The sequence below is a fragment of the Somniosus microcephalus genome, unplaced genomic scaffold, assembly GCF_052327205.1.
Source record: "Somniosus microcephalus isolate GS21.2 unplaced genomic scaffold, FLI_Smic_1.0 unresolved_chr2, whole genome shotgun sequence".
In the NCBI taxonomy this organism is placed as follows: domain Eukaryota; kingdom Metazoa; phylum Chordata; class Chondrichthyes; order Squaliformes; family Somniosidae; genus Somniosus; species Somniosus microcephalus.
In genome coordinates this window covers 32,475,959-32,495,735 of record NW_028225180.1, presented here as the reverse complement: position 1 = coordinate 32,495,735, position 19,777 = coordinate 32,475,959, and the positions used below count along the sequence as shown (strand labels likewise).

General features: G+C 45.6%; 1 protein-coding gene across 1 annotated transcript in view; it reads left to right on the top strand.

Annotated features, from left to right (window-relative positions):
- Nucleotides 1-13,393, top strand: part of LOC147092430 (NACHT, LRR and PYD domains-containing protein 3-like) — a 92,500-nt gene extending 79,107 nt beyond the window's left edge. Inside the window, exons 7-11 of the mRNA XM_085975916.1 lie at nucleotides 3,653-5,390; nucleotides 10,364-10,450; nucleotides 11,252-11,422; nucleotides 11,564-11,731; nucleotides 11,900-13,393. Of these exons, the coding sequence (XP_085832042.1) occupies nucleotides 3,653-5,390; nucleotides 10,364-10,450; nucleotides 11,252-11,422; nucleotides 11,564-11,731; nucleotides 11,900-11,987 (2,252 nt within the window). The 3' untranslated portion in view covers nucleotides 11,988-13,393. The remainder of the gene's footprint in view (nucleotides 1-3,652; nucleotides 5,391-10,363; nucleotides 10,451-11,251; nucleotides 11,423-11,563; nucleotides 11,732-11,899) is intronic.
- The last annotated feature ends 6,384 nt before the right edge of the window (nucleotides 13,394-19,777 follow it).

The following is a 19,777-nucleotide window of genomic DNA, read 5'->3' as shown; positions in this document are numbered from 1 at the left end:
TTGAGAGAGTGGTTAGCAAAGCATATGGTATCTTGGGTTTCATAAATAGAGGGATTGAGTGCACAAGTCAAAATGAAATGCTGAATCTTGATAAAGCGCTGGTTAGGCCACAACTGGAATACTGTGCCCAGATCTGGTCCACACACTTTAGGAAGAATGTGAAGGCCACTCAGAGGGTTCAGAGGAGATTTAACAGAATGGCTCTGGGGACGGGGGATCTTAGCTCAAGGACTGGTTGGGGAAGCTGGGTTTGTTTTCATTAGACCAAAGGAGGTTGTGGAGTGATTTGATAGATGTGTACAATATTATGACGGGTTTGGATAGGCTAGATGGGGAAAGGCTGTTCCCACTATTTGATGGTACAAGGAATAGGAGACACAGATTTAAGGTTGTGGGCAAGAGTTACAGAGGGGATGTGAGGAAAAACCTCTTTACACAGCGAGTGGTGATGAGCTGGAACTCACTGCTGATGGAAGTGGTGGAAGCAGACACATTCAATGTTTTTAAAATAGACTGGATAGGCACTTGAGGGAAATAACTTGCAGGGCTACGGGGATAGAGCGGGGGATTGGGACAGATTCGATTGCTCTGCAGAGAGCCAGCATGGATTCGATGAGCCGAATGGTCTCCTTCTGTGCCGTTATGACTCGATGTCCATGACTCATCCAATCGTAGCAAAATAATCGAATCTCCTACATTTTCTCCTCTACCCGCTCCTGCACCTGCACCTTTGGTAACCCCCAAGGATATATCCTTGGTTCCCTCCTATTTATGATCTGCATTCTGCTCCTTGGCGACATCATCCGAAAACAAAATGTCAGATTACACTGAAGAGATCCTGCTCTACCGCACCACCATCTCTCTCACGTGCTCCAATTCTCGGATGTGTCACATAGCTTGTCCAACATCCAGTATTGGCTGAGCAAACACTTCCTCCTGTTAAATATTGGCAAACCAAAACAATTATCTTTGGTCGCGGCCACAAACTCCATTCCCTAGCCACGGACTCCATCCCTCTTCCTGTCAACTGTGTGATCTGAATCAAAAAGTTAGCAACCAATGCATCCTATTAGATCCTGAGCTGAGCTTTCACTCCCATACACTCTCCATCAACAATACCTCCTATTTGCAACTCGGTAAAATTCTCTGCCTGCGCCCCTGCCTCAGCCCATCTAATGCTGAAATCCTCATCTATTCCTTTGCTATGTCCAGTCACAATTATTCCAACACGCCATGGTTTGCCAAGCAACCAATCTGTAAATTTGAGCTTATCCAAAATTCTGCTGTGCCTATCTGCTCGCACCAAGTCCCGTTCACCCATCACCCATGTGCTCGCTGACCTACTTTGTCTACCGGTCTGGCAAAACCATGCTTTTGAAATTATCATTGATGTATTCAATCCCTCCATGACCTCACCCATCCTTATCACTACAATCTGCTCCAGGCCTACAACCCTCCGAGATCTCTGTACTCCTCAATGTTGAACTTTGTGCATCCCTGATTTTCACTCCTCTGCTATTGGCGGCTGTGTTCTCAGCAGTCTCGACCCTGAACTCTGCAATTCCCTCTCCAACCCTATCCACCTCATTTATCGCCTTTTCACGCTGAACAGTCTACCTCCTTGACAAAGCTTTTGGTTACTCGTTCTAATATCTCTTTATTTGGCTCGGTGTTTCATTTTATCTGATTATTCTCCTGCTAAGCCACTTGGGTCGTTTGTACTAAGTTAAGGGGGCTATATCAATTCAAGTTATTGTTGTTAATCCCCTTTTTACCTTCACAATAACACTAACAATACCCTGTGACGTGTTAACAGGAAATGTATAGAATTTCCCAAGAGCTCACCCAAGAGATGAGCAAACATTAGTACATTGTGAGCCTGCCCCTCTCTCAGTGCTGCCCAATCAGTACATTGTGAGACTGTCCCGCTCTCAGTGCTGCCCAATCAGTACATTGTGAACCTGTCCCTCTCTCACTGCTGCCCAATCAGTACATTGTGAGTCTGTCCCTCTCTCAGTGCTGCCCAATCAGTACATTGTGATCCTGTCCCTCTCTCAGTGCCGCCCAATCAATACATTGTGAATCTGTCCCTCTCTCAGTGCTGCCCATTCAGTACAATGTGAGCCTGTCCCTCTCTCAGTGCTGCCCAATCAGTGCATTGTGAGCCTGTCACTCTCTCAGTGCTGCCCAATCAATACATTGTGAGTCTGTCCCTCTCTCAGTGCTGCCCAATCAGTACATTGTGAGCCTGTCCCTCTCTCAGTGCTGCCCAATCAGTACATTGTGAGCCTGTCCCTCTCTCAGTGCTGCCCAATCAGTACATTGTGAGCCTGTCCCTCTCTCAGTGCTGCCCAATCAGTACATTGTGAGTCTGTCCCTCTCTCAGTGCTGCCCAATCAGCACATTCTGAACCTGTCCCTCTCTCAGTGCTGCCCAATCAGTACATTGGGAGCCTGTCCCCCTCTCAGTGCTGCCCAATCAGTACATTCTGAAACTGTCCCTCTCTCCATGCTGCCCAATCATTATATTGTGAGCCTGTCCCTTCTCAGTGTTGGCCAATCAGTACATTGGGAGCCTGTCCCCCTCTATGTGCTGCCCAATCAGTGCATTGGGAGTCTGTCCCTCTCTCAGTGCTGCCCAGTCAGTACATTGTGAGTGTGTGACTCTATCACTGCTGCCCAATCAGTACATTGTGAGCCTGTCCCTCGCTCTGTGCTGCCCATTCAGTATATTGTGAGTCTGTCCCTCTCTCAGTGCTGCCCAATCAGTACACTGTGAGCCTTTCCCTCTCTCAATGCTGCCCAATCAGTACATTGTGAGACGGTCCCTCTCTCAGTGCTGCCCAATCAGTATATTTTGAGCCTGTCCCTCTCAGAGCTGACCAATCAGTACATTGTGAGCCTGTCCCTCTCTCAATGCTGCCCAATCAGTATATTTTGAGCCTGTCCCTCTCAGAGCTGACCAATCAGTACATTGTGAGCCTGTCCCTCTCTCAGTGCTGTCCAATCAGTACATTGTGAGCCTGTCCCTCTCTCAGTGCTGCCAACTCAGTATATTTTGAGCCTGTCCCTCTCAGAGCTGACCAATCAGTACATTGTGAGTCTGTCCCTCTCTCCGTGCTGCCCAGTAAGTACATTGTGAGACTGTCCCTCTCTCAGTGCTGCCCAATCAGTACATTGTGAGCCTGTCCCTCTCACAGTGCTGCCCAATCAGTACATTCTGAACCTGTCCCTCTCTCAGTGCTGCCCAATTCCCGATTTGTTATTTATACAAAAGCTCAGCTCTGCTGGTTGGGGGTTCAATGATTTTTCCATTATAACCACTGCAGCCATAAAACCAGATTCACCTGTGGATTTGTAATGAGATGTCGGCAGTACATTGTGCGACAGATAGTATTCACCATCAGAGGGAACATTTCACCTTCACCCAGCTCACCATGTTAAGTAAATATTAGTGTCCCATGTAGATTTGGATCATCTCTCAGAAATGTACTCTGTCAACCAAGATTCACATGAACTGTTTTGCTTTTCTAACTGTCCTTGATTAAAATATCGAAGTAGATCCTGTGACATTTTACTGTAAACAGTAAATCGGAGATTTCTTAGAATATATAACTAACATTGAGACCATTTTTTGTCTGTTCTATTTGAAGATCTTCAACAGAAACACAAGGAAACACTGCGGGAACAAACTGAAACACTGAGAGTGAACACTATCCTAATAAAGGAGAAGGTTAAGATTTTCCAGCTGGTTGATCGATACGCTGAGCTAACGGTCATTTCTACTGTTCGAGATCGGACACTTGTAGAACATGAACTGCTGGCAAGAGGCCGAGACCATGAAGAGTGGAGAGAGAAACACCTCCGGAAAGAGCTGGAGAAAATCCGAACTGATCAATTGTTCCAGAGCAGTTTTTCCCGGAGTAAGTCCAATTTTGGGAGTTCAGGAGCAGTGAGCGGAGTCCCGGGGATTGGAAAAACAACAATGGTACAAAAGATTGTTCATGACTGGGCAACTGGGAAAATATATCCACACTTTCAATTTGTTTTCAGCTTTAAATTCCGGGATTTGAACGCTATTAGCTATAGAATAAACCTAAGGAATCTGATACTGGATCTGTATCCTTACTTTGGGAATGTTCTGGGAGAGCTCTGGAAGAACCCAGAGAGATTGCTCTTTATATTCGATGGTTTGGATGAATTCAAGGACAGGATCAATTTTGCTGACAATCGGAGAAATACAGAACCTCAGCACATGTGCACAGATCCCGAATGCTGGTGTGAAGTGTCTGACATTGTGTACAGTTTAATACAGCACAAGCTGCTCCCAGGATGTTCAGTGCTAGTGACCAGCCGCCCCACTGCATTACATTTATTAGAAAAGGCTGAGATCAGTGTCTGGGTTGAAATCCTGGGATTTGTTGGTGAAGAACGTAAGGAATATTTCAACAAGTTTTTTGAAGATCAGGAGGTGGCAGCAGCTGTTTTCAAACACGTGGAAGAGAACGAGATCCTGTACACAATGTGCTACAACCCTTCCTACTGCTGGATCCTCGGTCTGTCACTGGGTCCATTCTTTACACAAAGAGAAAGCAATCAGCAGCGAGTTCCTAAGACCATTACCCAACTATATTCCTACTATATCTACAACATTCTGAAAAACCATGGCCGAGAGATTGAAAGCCCCCGTGCTGTGATACTGAATCTTGGTGAGATGGCCTTCACAGGAGTCTCCGAGAAGAAGATTGTATTTAGAGATGGAGATTTGAACAAGTACAATCTGCAACCTACCCAGTTCCTGTCTGGGTTCATGATGGAACTTTTGGAGAGAGATGATTCTGCCCAGAGCGTGGTGTACACATTCCCACACCTCACCATCCAAGAGTTTGTAGCCGCACTCGCACAATTCCTGACTCCAGATCCCGGGGACATCCTGAAACTCCTCAGAGAATCTTTCAGCAAGGAAGATGGGCGATTTGAGATATTTCTCCGTTTTGCTGCTGGTCTCTCCTCCCCACAGGCAGCTCGGCCCCTGGAGGAGTTTATGGGTCCATTTCTTCATCAAACCACATGCCGGGTGATTGACTGGGTGCAGGAGAATGTTGAAGGACAGATTGGGAACACAGGGAGTGAAACTGATAAAAGGAACCTCCTGAACACATTCCACTACCTGTTTGAGTCTCAGAATAAAGCATTGGCTCGGGCCACAGTCGGATCTGTGAAAACACTTTCATTTCGTGGATTAAGATTGACCCCAATTGACTGTGCGGTCCTGTCTCATGTCATTGGACTCTGTGATACAGTAAAAGACCTCGATATGCAGAACTGTTACATTCAGTGTGAAGGGCTCCAGCGGCTTGGACCTGTACTGCACAAATGCCTGGCTTTGGGGTAACTGTTATTTGTCTATAACTGTTGGGCGAATTGTAGAACAGTCACAGATTGTGTTGTTTCTCCATAATGAACGGAAACAAACAGTTCAGTCAAACAAGAGAGAAGCAGATTCGATACAAATATGACCAAAAATAAGAGGCAATAGTCTGTAATCGCTGTGGACTGGAGAATCTCAAATGAATCCTTATGGACAAGTAGGGATTTTATAGTGTTTGTCGGATCAGCAAATACAGGTCACTGAGGCCTAGAAATTCGGTATGGCCCCGCCAGGTTTTTTGCGCCCGAAATTTAGTGCTCGCCAGGATTCCCGTAGCGCCCGCCTAAAATTCAGTTGCGACGGGCCAAGACGGCGGCGGGCGCTATTGCAGGGTTTGGCCGCCTCACTAGGGGCGTTAAATGTCACTTTCAGGCGTTCAGCTCCCGCTGTGGCACCTGATGCGGTGCGGCAGGCTGGGGTACTGCAGGCCTCCTCCTTCTCTTAAGGAGGAGCTGCCTGCAGCCGTCAGATCACCCGTGGATTCCCCCGGCAAATGAGCCCGGCACCACGGAGAAGTGCCGGGCTCGCGGGACACAGACATCAGTGCCGCGGGGGGGGTGGTGCAGGAGTCCGGGGAGGGAGGTGCGGCCAGGTGGCCACCGGGAAAGCGGCCGGCCGCCGCTCCACCTTTATGCGCCGGCCTTTCGGAGCTGCAAGACCCCGTTTCACAAACGCTGTTTGCGGCTGCCACGGGCGAGGCGGCCGCAACTGAATTTGGCCATCGGGCCGGAATAGCATTGCAACCGGGGTGCTGCGCACACCGATGACGTCATCGGTGCCGGCGCAGCGCTACCGGCTAACGCCGATGTTAGGGTCCATCTGAATTTCGGGCGGTAAAAAACTTTAGGCGCAAACCACTTTATAGCCAATAAGTGGGCACAAACGCAACTGAATTTCTAGGCCTGAGTGTCTGATAATTTAATTACAATAAATCATATTTAATCAGGCTGTTTTGCAGAAGATAAGCATAAAATATAATCCGGCAGTAAAGATAAAATGAATTTAAAATATTTTCCAAACCCACCAATTCAACTGGAAACAGGAGAGAAACCCAAGTTTAAATCACTAACTGTTCAATATTTACTCGAATAGCATGCAGGGTGTGTCATGTCAAGGGTTTAGTTTCCTGGATTGGGAATATTGTGGAATCGGGAAATATTTCAGCTCTAAACATTTACAACTATACACAGTCCTGAACATTGAGTAAGGATTGATATTCAGGATCTTCTGTCAGCCGGTAAAAAGTTTCCAATCTAACGTGTTGTGGGGTATTAGTCCCGGAGTACAGACACGCACTGGCCAGCGGTGGGGCCTCACACACAGCGGGCGGCTCCTGGGTAAACCGGAGGGAGTGAACGCTGTGAGGCCCAAATCGGGGAAGGAACTTCCGAAAATTACCCAAAAATTCTCAGGCCAGTTACACCACTCCACTATAAACTAGGAACACAGGGACTTATAAAACTTGTAACGGGACAGAATAAACTCCATTGCAGCTTTTGAAAAACATTCACTTTAAACCAAAAGCAAAATACTGCGGTTTCTGGAATTCTGAAATAAATACAGAAAATGCTGGAAATACTCAACAGGTCAGGCAGCATCTGTGGAGAGAGAAAGAGATTTAACGTTTCAAGTTGATGACCCTTCATCACCGTTCTGAAAAATGGTCATCGACCTGAAATGTTAACTCTGTTCCTGTCTCCACAGATGTTGCCTTGACCTGCTGAGTATTTCCAGCATTTTTGTATTCATTATAAGCCCTCTGACACCCACAGCTTCATCTGACCTCGCTTCCTTTAAGGACACTGGTTCATTCTTCCAGTTTTACCATCTCTGCCGCAGGTGCTCTGATAATGCCACGTTGCATACTATTGATTCTGACATGTCTTCCTTTTTCCTCAAACTTGGATTCCCATTTACCATAGTGGACATGGCTCTTGACCATGTCCATTCTCCTTCCCGCAATTCTGCTCTCATCCCTTCCCCTCCCTCCCGGAACCAGGATATGGTTCCCCTTGTCACCTTTCAGCACGCCAGCCTCCGCATTCAACGGATCATCCTCCACCATTTCCGTCACGTCCAGCATAATTCCACCACAAAACACATCTTCCCCTCACCTCCACTTTCAGCATTCCGAAGGGGCCACTCCCTTCACGACACCCTGGTCCACTCCTGAATCACCCCCAACAAACCTTCCCCTTCCCACGGCACCTTCCCTTGCAAGCACAGGAGATGCAACACCCGCCATTTACCACTTCCCTTCCCACCATCCAGGACCCCAAACACTTCCAGGTAAAACAGTGATTTACTTGTACATCTTGCAATTTAGTATACCGTATTCACTGCCCATTGCCATTCACATCTCATCTAGATTCAACTTTTGTTTCTTAACTTGTCCCATTACCACCTCCTTTTTCTTGCACCATCATCCCTTTTGTCTTTTAATCTCTCCTTTCTTCCACACTATCATAGACTATCCCTTTTGTTCTTTCCTCCACTACCCCCTCCCGCACATTTGCCTGCCCCTACAAGTGCTTAAAAATCTGTTATACCTGTAACTTTTTCCAGTTCTGACAAAGGGTCGTCGAGCTGAAACTTTACCTCTGTTTATCTCTCTATAAATGCTGCCTGACCTGCTGGGTATTTCCACATTTTTCTGCTTTTATTTAAGAATTAATCCTCCCTGTTATATAAAATCCTGGGGGACGGATTTTTACAGCAGCAGTTAGCGTTTCACAATGTAACTCACCCCTAGATTAATATAATGCACAGAGCATAAAGTACAGGGTATCACCGCTTTATCATATAATTCATGAAAATCGCCCCATTCCCATAAAATCCGGGATTTATGGAGCAGCATAAATGAGACAGGATTTCCCAGACATGATGGAGCCAGTCACTGAGCTCCAGAAGGGTAATTCTGATCATCAGGGAATGAAACCGGACTGAGGCATATTTAAAGGCATGATACAGACAGCATTTTACTTAATAAATACATTTACGTACAGTCCCTGAATATATGGGGAGTTGGACAGAATGAGATTCATCCCCAGTGACAGGAATAGGGGGGAATTTTGCGGGGGTCAGCGGGCGCGATCGGTGGCGGGTCGATAGGAAAACTGGATTTTTCCTGGATCTGTCAGCGCTGAGCAGACCTGACAGACAGCGACGTGGGTCGGGGGGGGGGGGGGGTGGTGGAATTCAATTCATTATGACCTTGTTAACAAAGGATTAACAACTATTTTAGCTCACCTTCAGAGTTTACCAGGTCGCCCACGTGGTCCACGCTGCTCGGGGATCACGTCAGGTAAACAGGGCGGTAGTTGAATGGTCATAGAATCATTTGATTACTTGACAGCTGGAAATGTGCTATAAAATCTCCCATCTCACAGCTGTTCACTTTCCAAGCTCAGAAGCTGCTGGTCACTGCATTTGGAAGACAGAGTGGGCTTTATGCAGTTTGCAAGTGTTTGGAGCAAACTCTCTATCCAGTATCCCCTCAATTTTACCACCTCCCTCACCATTGACAGATCGCTTCTGTCATCTCAAGTTCACCTGCCATCTATTACATCAGCATGGTTAAGGAAAATACTGTCTCACTTTGTGCCTCAGAATCCCACCACGATCAGCCCCAACACCAGCAGCACCACCAACAACACCAAACTGTTCCGCAACTCCTGATGCTGCACAGCATAGAGGGCATCAACACCTGTCCACATTGCTTTCCGGGACGCCAGAGATGGCCTCAGCATGGCCAGATTTTCTTGACTTGATGCTGCACCCCCAGGATGCCACATGATGCGCCAGGTTGCCACCAGCCCAAACCAACAACTTAAAGCATCCCTACATGACCAAACCATTCCTGCCACACTCGTCAGCATTGCAGGGGGTACCGTTATGAGACACCATTCACTGCAACTCAATAAGCCACATCCAAAGGTGCACACTAATGTGTCGAACAATGGAAAGTCTTGAAAATAAAGATTTCAATGTTTGACACCACATTAAGAGAAACTTCACATGAACATTGGCTAAAACATACAAGTGCCTATCCTTGTGTGTTGTTAGTTGATATGTTTTGACTAGGATGAGTGAGAGTGTGAAGTTTGGTTAGTGAGATGGGGATGTGATAATAAAGTTAGAGAGGGATGGGTGGAGGTGCAAGGTAAGTTGGTGTGAGTAAGAATGTTCAGGAGTAGGGCAGGGAAGGCAGAGTGAAGGGGATGTGATGAGTGGCACAGCAGGATGTGGTTGAGTGTGGCTTTGCAGTAATGTTTTGTGATCTGAGATCATTGAAAGGTTTGCACCACTGCAGCCTGGTCCTCCTAATGACATTCCTGCTTGAGCCCCACTGTGCAATGTGCAACGAGGCTGCATTGGTCTCTTCCATCCAACGGAAGTGAAGAGAATCACCCTGTTTGCTGTGGGAGATCCTAGGTGCAGAGGTTGTCAGTGTTTGCAGCACCTCAATACTGTAGCACAATGGTCAATCTCAATGTGAGTGTCATTAAATGACATAATCAATCCTGCTTCCTCGCATTCTCCAGAGCGAGACCGCGACCCGACCCTGTACCCGGCCACACCCGACCCGCCACCAACCCCGGCCGCTCCTGACCCGACACCGACCCCGGCCGCACTTGACCCGCCACCGACCCTGGCCGCACCAGACCCACCACCGACTCCAGCCGCACCCGACCCACCACTTACCCCGGCCGCACCCAACCCGCCACCGACCCCGGCTGCACCAGACCCACCACCGACCCCGGCCGCACCCGACCCGCCACCGAACCCGGCCGCACCAGAACCGCACAGGGAGAGAAATCTGTTTATTAATGCCCTGGAGTACTTTCAGTGATTGTTGTAATATCCGAGAGAGAAAAATATATCAGATCCGGTGTTTGATTCAGTTTGTTTATCTCTCTCTCTTTGCGTTTAGACTGAACGGCAATGAACTGAGAGATTCAGGAATTAAAATATTGTCTGAGGCTCTGAGGAACCCGAAATGTAAAATAGAGAAACTGGAGTAAGTAGCAGACTGTGTGAGATTGTGTTTATAATGGGCCAGAAAATCGGGTCCCCACGAGTGAGTACACGCTGGGTACTCACAGGCAGGGCCAACAAAAGTGCCAGTTTTGTGCATGCACTGCACATGCATGGGAAACCGGAACTTCTGTTCCCTTGAAGGAAGTCGTTCACAGGTAGGACGCGTGCGCCGGGCCTGTTTTTAACAAGGTAAGTGGTGAATTAAGTAAAATTAAAACATTTATTCCACAGGTTTATTATTATTAAATAATTTAAAGAAAGGTAAGTTTATTTTTAGCCCCTTTAAAAACTGTAATTAATTTTTCCAAAAATTTAAATTATTGGTTAAAATATTTATTTTATGTAATTTATAGTTGTTTTAAAAATGTGATTTATTAAAAAATGTATTTGAAGATTTAGTTCGGTTTTGGGGCTGATCTCTATTCATAGATTTGACAGGTCTTCCTGTCAAATCTAAGAACAGAGATTCCCTGCTACGATTGGCTCTCCATGGACCACATGATCCCAGGCGATGCTTCGAACTAACTGCGCCCCTGGGATATGCAAGCACTGCATGCTGGCACCTGGAGGAGGCCCAGGATCAGAATCCCACACGGGCCCACAGCACAACAGCCGGCGCGTTAGGTAAGTGCAGATCGCGGGCGCAACCTCCAACCCGAATTTCTGGCCCATAATAACTGGTTTTCCGACACTGTACACTATTATTATTTATAGTAATAGTGTTATTAATAAACTCTGGGGATTTACTCTGATTCATGTTATATCTCTCTCTGATCCCCAGGCTGGATAATAACGATCTCACAGATTCTTGTGCCGAGGTCTTTGCCTCCGCCCTCAGTACAAACCGGTCACTGATGGTTCTGGGCCTGGGAAATAATAAACTGGGAGATTCAGCAATAAAACTATTGTCTGCGGCTCTGAGGAACCTGGATTGTAAAATACAGGAACTGGAGTAAGTGACAGACTGTGTGAGATTGTGTTTATAATAACTGTTTGTCTGACACTGAGCATTATTATTAGTATCAGTAAAAGTATTATTAATAAACACTGGGGATTTACACTGATTCCTGTTATTTCTCTCCCTGAATCCCAGGCTGTGTGGTGTCTGTCTCACAGATTCTTGTACCGAGGACCTCGCCTCCGCTCTCAGTACAAACCGGTCACTGAGGGATCTGTCCCTGGGGTCAAACTCTTTCACAGACCGATCTGTCCTCGCTCTCTGCCACCTGACACTGAACTGCAAGAGTCTAGAGCGGATCCGGTGAGTGTGTTAATGTTTAATGTAATATATAAAATATCAATGGGATTCAGTCACTTTTATGTGTAACATTTGTCTGTAATTATTATTGAAATATTAACCCCAGTCTCCCTGATATTTACAATGCTGTTCAATCTGTTTATTTCCTGTTTACACTTTAATCTGTTTCAGGCTGTGGGAAAATGAATTTAATTCAACCGGAAAGAGAATTCTGAGCGCGCTGCGGGGAATAGAGCGTGACCTGAGAGTGGATCTGTGAGAGCGCCCGTCATCTCCCATTGTGATGTCGGAGGCCCAGCCACAGTGTACCAAGAATCTGCCGACTGGGCCCACAGCGCTGCTTCTGCAGGAGGTCAGGGGCTGAATGCACAGACAGGATGGGCCCAGGGTGGGGCTCAGTCTGGGCTGCAGTGGGACACTGACAATTGCACTCAGTGCTCCTGGGTGTCTCTCCCAGTGAGGAGTCAGGCTCTGTTACATGTGTACCTTTTTACAGTGTGTTTCTCTCCCAGTGAGGTTTCAGACTCTGTAACAAGCGTCCCTGTGTACAGTGTGTGTGTCTCTCCCAGTGAGGAGTCAGGATCTGTAACAAGTGTCCCTGTGTACAGTGTGTGTCTCTCCCAGTGAGGAGCCGGACTCTGTAACAAGTGTCCCTGTGTACAGTGTGTGCCTCTCCCAGTGAGGAGCCGGACTCTGTAACAAGTGTCCCTGTGTACAGTGTGTGTCTCTTCCAGTGAGGAGTCAGACTCTGTAACAAGTGTCCCTGTGTACAGTGTGTGTCTCTTCCCGTCTGGAGTCAGACACTGTAACAAATGGCCCTGTGTACAGTGTGTGTGTCTCCCAGTGAGGCATCTGAATCTGTAACAAGTGTCCCTGTGTGCAATCTGTGTCTCTCCCAGTGACGTGTCAGACTCTGCAACAGGTGTCCCTGTGTACAGTGTGTGACGCTCCCAGTGAGGAGACAGACTCTGTAACAAGTCTCCCTTTGTACAGTGCATGTCTCTCCCAGTAACGAGTCAGATTCTGTAACAAGTGTCCCTGTGTAAAGTGTGTGTCTCTCCCAGTGAGGCATTTGAATCTGTAACAAGTGTCCCTGTGTACAGTGTGTGTCTCTCCCAGTGAGTCATCAGGCACTGTATCAAGTGACCCTGTGTACAGTGGGTGATTCGCCCAGTGAGGAGTCGGACTCTGTAACAAATGCCCCTGTGTAAAGTGTTTGTCTCTCCCAGTATGGATTCGGACTCTGTATCAAGTGTCCCTGTGTACAGTGATTGGATCTTGCAGTGAGGAGTCACACTCTGTAACAAGTGTCCCTATAACCCTCCGAGATCTCTCCACACCTCTGACCTGTTGCACATTCTCGACTTTTCTTGCTCCACATTGGCGCCATGACTTCAGCTGTGAAGGCCATAAATTGTGGACATCCCTCCCTAAATCTCCTCGCAGCTCTAACTCTCCTTCCCCCTCCTTTAAACGCTTCTTAACACCTATCTCTTTCACCAAGCTTTGGGCCCGCTCCCCTAAAATCTCCATGTTGCTCAGTGTCGAATTTTGTCTGAGAATTGCCTTGTGTCATTTCATTACATTAAAGCCGCTATATAAATGCAAGTTATTGTTGTTGTTCCTTTGTTGTCTTAATAAAACTCCACCGCTTACTTCAGCTCACGCCAGGTCTCCTCGACATTTTCAAAAACTGGCTTCATTGTTTTAATATATTAAATAAAGATTCCTTAAAAGCACATCCCACCTTCTTCCCCTCTGGGAAGGCATCGGTTATTCCCCTCTGGACGAGTTCTCGGTCGGTCCCCTCTGGACGAGGCCTCAATCAGTCCCCTGTGGAGGAGGTCTGATAGTAAAAGCTACTGAGGGATCTTTGCATTCTTCTAATTCCCCTCCACTCAAATCAAGACAAGGAAGGCAGGCAGTGAGAGAGACACATGAAATCAAGACAAAATGCAGGATAGAAATCAAAACAGAAAATGCTGGAAATAACCAGCAGGTCCGGCAGCACCTGTGGAGAGTGAAACAGAGTTAATGTTTCACGTCGATGAACTTTCATCAGAACCTTGACTGAATCCAACATTTTCTGCTTTTATTCCTATTTCCAGCACCAGCATTATTTTGCTTTTGATTCCGAATAGAAAGCCTACATCTGTAGGCTGCAAAATGAAAATATAAAATACTGAAAATTGTCTTTCTGCTTTAAAAATGCCAAAAACAGGCAGAGCAATGAGAGAAATCAAATTTTTGTTTGCTGACAGTGTTGCGTGGCAATTTTGCAGGCTGCCCTGTGTGTGTGTGTTTGTGTGTGTGTGTGAGGGAGAGACAGCAAAAGCTGGTGTGTATGTGGGGCTTGACCGAGTGCAAGTTACCTGTTGTGTGCATTGGTACTGCACCTAATATCTTGAAAAAAAACAGAATGTAAACACCATTAGATCACACTGATTTAATTCCAGACTGCAATGCTTTGAGATCTTATGTTGCCTTTCTTTAAAGACTTTGGTAAAAAGCAAAGCTACATATATACATTGACCCAATTGATATGTTCTGGACTGGACTTTATCGAGGAATGTTTGTGGGGTGTTTCAGTGCATATCCTGCAGTGGGATTTTACTCTACCATTAATCCCAACCCAACCAAAACAAGTCAAGACTTTTGAAATAAAAAATATATATTTTAGAAATATTTTCAGTATAACCCATTTGATGTTTTTCAGGACTAGGCTTTATTGTGGAATGTGCTTGGGGTGTTTTCAGAGCAAAAGCTGCTGTGGGATCTTTGCATTCATTTTATTGCATTCCACGCTAATCACAGCCAGACAGACATTTAGTTAACAAAAGTGAAGTAGATATATAATTATTTATCCATGTTTGTATTTGCTTCTTTTCAAACTCCTGGTCTTTCATTTCCCTGTGGGGACCCGGATTTTTGCGGCCTTGGCTTCACCTCTTCCTGTTGGATTGTCCTCATCAAACATGGCCAACAACCAGGAAGGGGCATTATCAAAAATAGACACACACTGGCTGCACCCCTTTCAAAATGAATGTGTGTATGTGTGAGAGTTAGTTTCTGCAAATTGCAGAGTCTGCGTGAGTGTGCTGTATGCGCAGGGGTGTCTGTGTTTCTGCAAATTGCAGAGTCTGTCTGGGTGTGTGTGTCATGTCACTGTAAAGTTTAGTTCAATGTGGGTGGGGGAGAGACTGTGTGAGTGACAGGCAGACAGAAAGTCAGTGAGAGCGAGAGAGACATGAAATCAAAAGGCAAGTTGTAGAATAGAAAGCCTGTTTCTGTAGGCCACAATGTGAAAAGATAAGATACTGAAAAGTCTCTTTTTGGTTTTAATCTTCCAACATGGCAGTCATCTCTCTGCAGGCTGGCCAGGCTGTGAGTGTGTGTGTGAGAGAGAGAGATGTGGTCTGCTGTCTTATGGCCTGCTGTTGTTGTATTAAACCCTATTTATTTCATTCTGACCTGGTCCACATGTAATGCTTTTGTGTCTCTCTTTATTGCACTTTATTTCATTTCACTCCACTTCAAGACAGACAGTCAGTCAGTGAGACAATGAAAAATGTCTTTGTGGACTGGCTGACATTAAACAATTCTGTGGGATCTTTGCATTATTTTTTATTGCACTCCACTCAAATCAAGACAAGGCAGGCAGGCAGTGAGAGAGACACATGAAATCAGGACAACGTGCAGAATAGAACTTGAAACAGTAAGTGCTGGAAATACTCAGCAGGTCAGTCAGCATCTGTGGAGAGAGAGCGTGAAACAGAGTTAACATTTCAGCTCGATGGCCTTTCATCAGAACTTTGCCAGAATCTGATGAAAGGTCAACGAGCTGAAACATTATCTCTGTTTCTCTCTCTCTCCGCAGATGCTGCCTGACATGCTGAGTAGTTCCAGAATTTTCTGTTTTTATTTCAGATTTCCCACAACCACAGCTTTTGCTTTTGATGCAGAATAGAAAGCCTGTTTCTGTAGGCCGCAAAATGAAAAGATATGATACTGAAAAGTGTCTGTTTCTTTTTAAACTGCCGAACACAGCAGAGGAATGATAGAAATCAACTTTCTGTTATTGCTGACAGTGTTTTGTGGTAATTTTGCAGGCTGGCCTGTGTGTGTGTATGCGTGTGTGAGAGGGAGACAGACAGCAAAAGCAGGTGGGTATGCAGGGCTTGTCTGTGTTCAAGTTATCTGCCATGTGCAGTGGTACTGCATCTCATGCCTGAAACAACCAGAAAGTATACACCATTAGATCATGCTGACTTCTTTCCAGACTGCGCTGCTGTGGGATCTTACTGTGCCTTTCCTTCAAGAAATTTGTAAAAAGCAAAGCTACATATATACATCAAGCCATTTGATATTTTTCTGGACTGGACTTTATAGGGGAATGTTTGTGGAGAAGCCGGAAGTGCAGGGCGGGACCCCGCTCTCTGCAACACAAGCTACGTGCCCATTTAAAGTGACAGTCCACTGCAAAGCACAATTATATTGCAAAGTGATATTCCATTGTAAAGTGATATTCAATTGGTAAAGGGCTATTATGTTGCAAAATGCTACTCCATTGCAAAGAACTATTATATTGCAAAAACCTATTCCAATACACAGGATTATCCCATTGGAAAGTGCTATTGCATTGCAAAGCAATATTCAATTGCAAGGCATTAATTCATTGCAAGGGGAAATTATGTTGCAAAGTGATAGTCCATTGCAAAGGACTATAATATTGCAAAATGCTATTCCATTGCAAAATTCTATTCTATTGTAAAGTTCTATTCCATTGCAACCTACTATTATATTGCAAAGTGCTATTCCATTAAGAGGACAATTGTACAATCAGAGAAATTTACCGCACAGAAGGGGATCATTTGGCCCATCCAGCCCGTTCTGGCTTTCTGCAAGAGCAATTCAGTACGTCCCAGTTTCCTTTCCTTTCCTGTAGCCCAGATTTTTTTCCCTTCACGTACTTATCCAATTCCCTTTTGAAAGCCACAATTTAATCTGCCCCCTCCACCCTTTCAGGCAGTGCATTCCAGATCTTAATCACTCGCTGCGTAAAAACGTTTTTCCTCATATCGCCATTGTTTCTTCTGCCAATCACCATAAAGCTGTGTCCTCTGGTTCAGGACTCTTCCACCAATGGGAACAGTTTCCCTCTATCTACTCGGTCTTCACACCTCATGATTTGGAACACCTCTATCAAATGTCCTTTCAAACTTCTCTGCTCCACGGAGAATAACCCCAGCTTCTCCAGTCTATCCATGTAACTGAAGTCACTCATCCCTGGAACCATTCTTGTAAATCTTTTCTGCGCCCTCTCTAAGGCCGTCACATCCTTCCTAAAGTGCGGTGCCATGAATTGGACACAATACTGCAGTTGAGGCCCAACCAGTGTTTTATAAATGTTCATCATAACTTCCACGCTTTTCTACTCTATATGCTTCTATTTATTAAGCCCAGGATCCCGCATGATTTTTTAACAGCTTTCTCAACCTGCCTTGCCAATTTAAATGATTGTGCACATGTAACCCCAGGTCTCCCTGTTCATGTAACCCCTTTAGAACTGTACTCTTTGTAATATATTGCCTCTTCTCATTCTTCCTACCGAAATGTATCACTTCGCACATTTCTGCATTAAATTTCATCTGCAAAGTGTCCACCCATTCCCCCAGCCTGTCAATGTCCTCTTGCAGTCTATCACTATCCTCCTCACTCTTCACTATATTTCCAAGTTCTGTGTCATCTGCAAATTTTGAAATTAGGCCCTGTACACCCCCAAAAAAGCCACTGATATATATCAAGTAAAGCTGTGGGCCAGATGCCGTTGCCTGGGGAACACCACTGCATAATTTCCTCAAGTCCAAAAAACAACCGTTCACCACTACGCTCTGTGTCCTATTACTTAGCCAATTTCATATCCATGCTGTCACTGTCCCTGTTATTACATGGGCATCAACTTTTCTGGCAAGTCTATTGTGTGGCATTTTATCAAACGCCTTTTGCAAATCCATGTACACTATATCAATCGCATTGCCCTCATCAACACGCTCTCTTACCTCATCAAAATCCTCGATACAGACGCTTAATTTTAATATTTCCTGAAATGCTTTGACAGGCAAAAAGCTTTTGCAAAGTAAAATATTGTTGGTAAATGTAACAAGCAGTCTTTCACTGATAAGGCAGGGAACATGGTTGTGACTGCAGGGGGTAGTGATAGACAACAGAGATAATCAAACCCTCTCAGATTGTAGACATGGTGTCTCTGGTGATCTTTCTGAGGTGAGAAGTCAAACCTTTGAAGTTTTGAAATGCAAAATATGATATGACTCATGAACCTAACCAAGTGGTTCTCTGCCACCTTTGTAAGTGAACTTTAGGAGTGAATGAACAATTTTGGGCTGTGATAAGGACAAACTGAATAATAGCCACACAGGTTGTGTGAGTGTAAACGTTTGCCATCTCAAACCGCTCAGACCAACATTAAAGGAAGATTTCACTCTCTCTGAATGAATGATTTAATGCAAAAGACAAGGACAGCTGCATAAAACACAGTCGCTAAAGAAAATCAGCACTGCAGTCAGAAGAAGGTGGCTTGACCAGTCATCTTGCCTATGAGCATCAAGCTGCAGTCGGAGGAAGGAGGTGCCAGGCCAGTCTTTTCGTGTACAAAGATCTACAATCAACGTTGGATGGATCATTGGCGGGTGGTTGTATGTATGATTTCCTGTGATATTATTGTCGAACTGCTCGAACAGTGATTGTGATTTTGAATCTGTCTTGGAAAAAATAAAAGGTTGTGGCAACATGCCACCATTGGACATAATCCGCTCACGGCGGCACGGACAGTTTACGCAGGTGCACTGCCAGCAGCAGCCGCCCCCAGCCGTGGGCCCTTTCCTCCGGCAGCTTGTTTCCCGCAGGGACAGGCTGCCAGGAGCACTTCCTGTCTGAGGAGTATTTAAGTGGTTGCGCGGGCTTTTTAAGCACTTGTTTTTGCCATGATGTAAATTAAAGCAGTTGTGTTCCATCAACTCTGGTCTCGACTCCCACGATTGCCGTGGTATCTCAACAAGGTTAAAGACAGAACCCGTGTGTCTGGTGTAATTTCTCATAAGTCTACAGTCCGAACTCTATAACCTGTTGGATGGGGCGAGGGGTAATTCCGCACATCTTAAACAAGTTAGTTATATTCGATTTGACTTTGACAAATCCGTGCTGGCTTTGCTTAATTAACCCACACTTGTCCAAGTGACTGCTACTTATGTCCCGGTTTATCGATTCTAAAAGCTTCCCCACTATCGAGCTTGAACTGGCAGGCATGTAGTTGCTGGGATTATCCTTACAGCCTCTTGTTGTACCAGGGTGTAACATTTGCAATTCTCCTTTACTCTGACACCACACCGTATGTAAAGAGGATTGGAAGATTATGGCCAGTACATCCGCAATTCCAACCATTACATCCCTCAGTTACCTTGGATTCATCCCATTCAGTACTGGTCATTATCTAATTTAAGTACTGCCAGCCATTCTACTACAGCCTCTTTATCAATTTTTAACGCATCCAGTATCTCATCTACCTCCTCTTTCACTATGAATTTGGCAGCATTTCTTCCTTGGTAAAGACTGATGCAAAATACTCATTTAGTATCTCAGCCATGCCCTCTGCCTCCATGTGTAGGTCTCCATTTTGGCCCCGAATTGGTCTCACCTCTCCTCTTACAACCCTTTCATTATTTATATGCCTACAAAAGACTTTTGGATTACATTTTATGTTAGCTGCCAGTCTAATCTCATAATCCCTTTGCCCCTCGTATTTACTTTTTCACTTCCCCTCTGAACTTTCTATATTCCCGTTATACGCAGCACCTGATATTCCGTTATAAAGCATGCAATGGAACTGAATATCATGCATTGCGTATTCCCATCCCTGGCCAGTGTCTCAGGTTGAGTCGGACTATTGTCCACCTCACTGTCCTGCTTGACCCTGAGCTGAGCTTCTGTTCCCAGACCCTGTCCAACACAAATACTGTGTCACATCGATCAGCT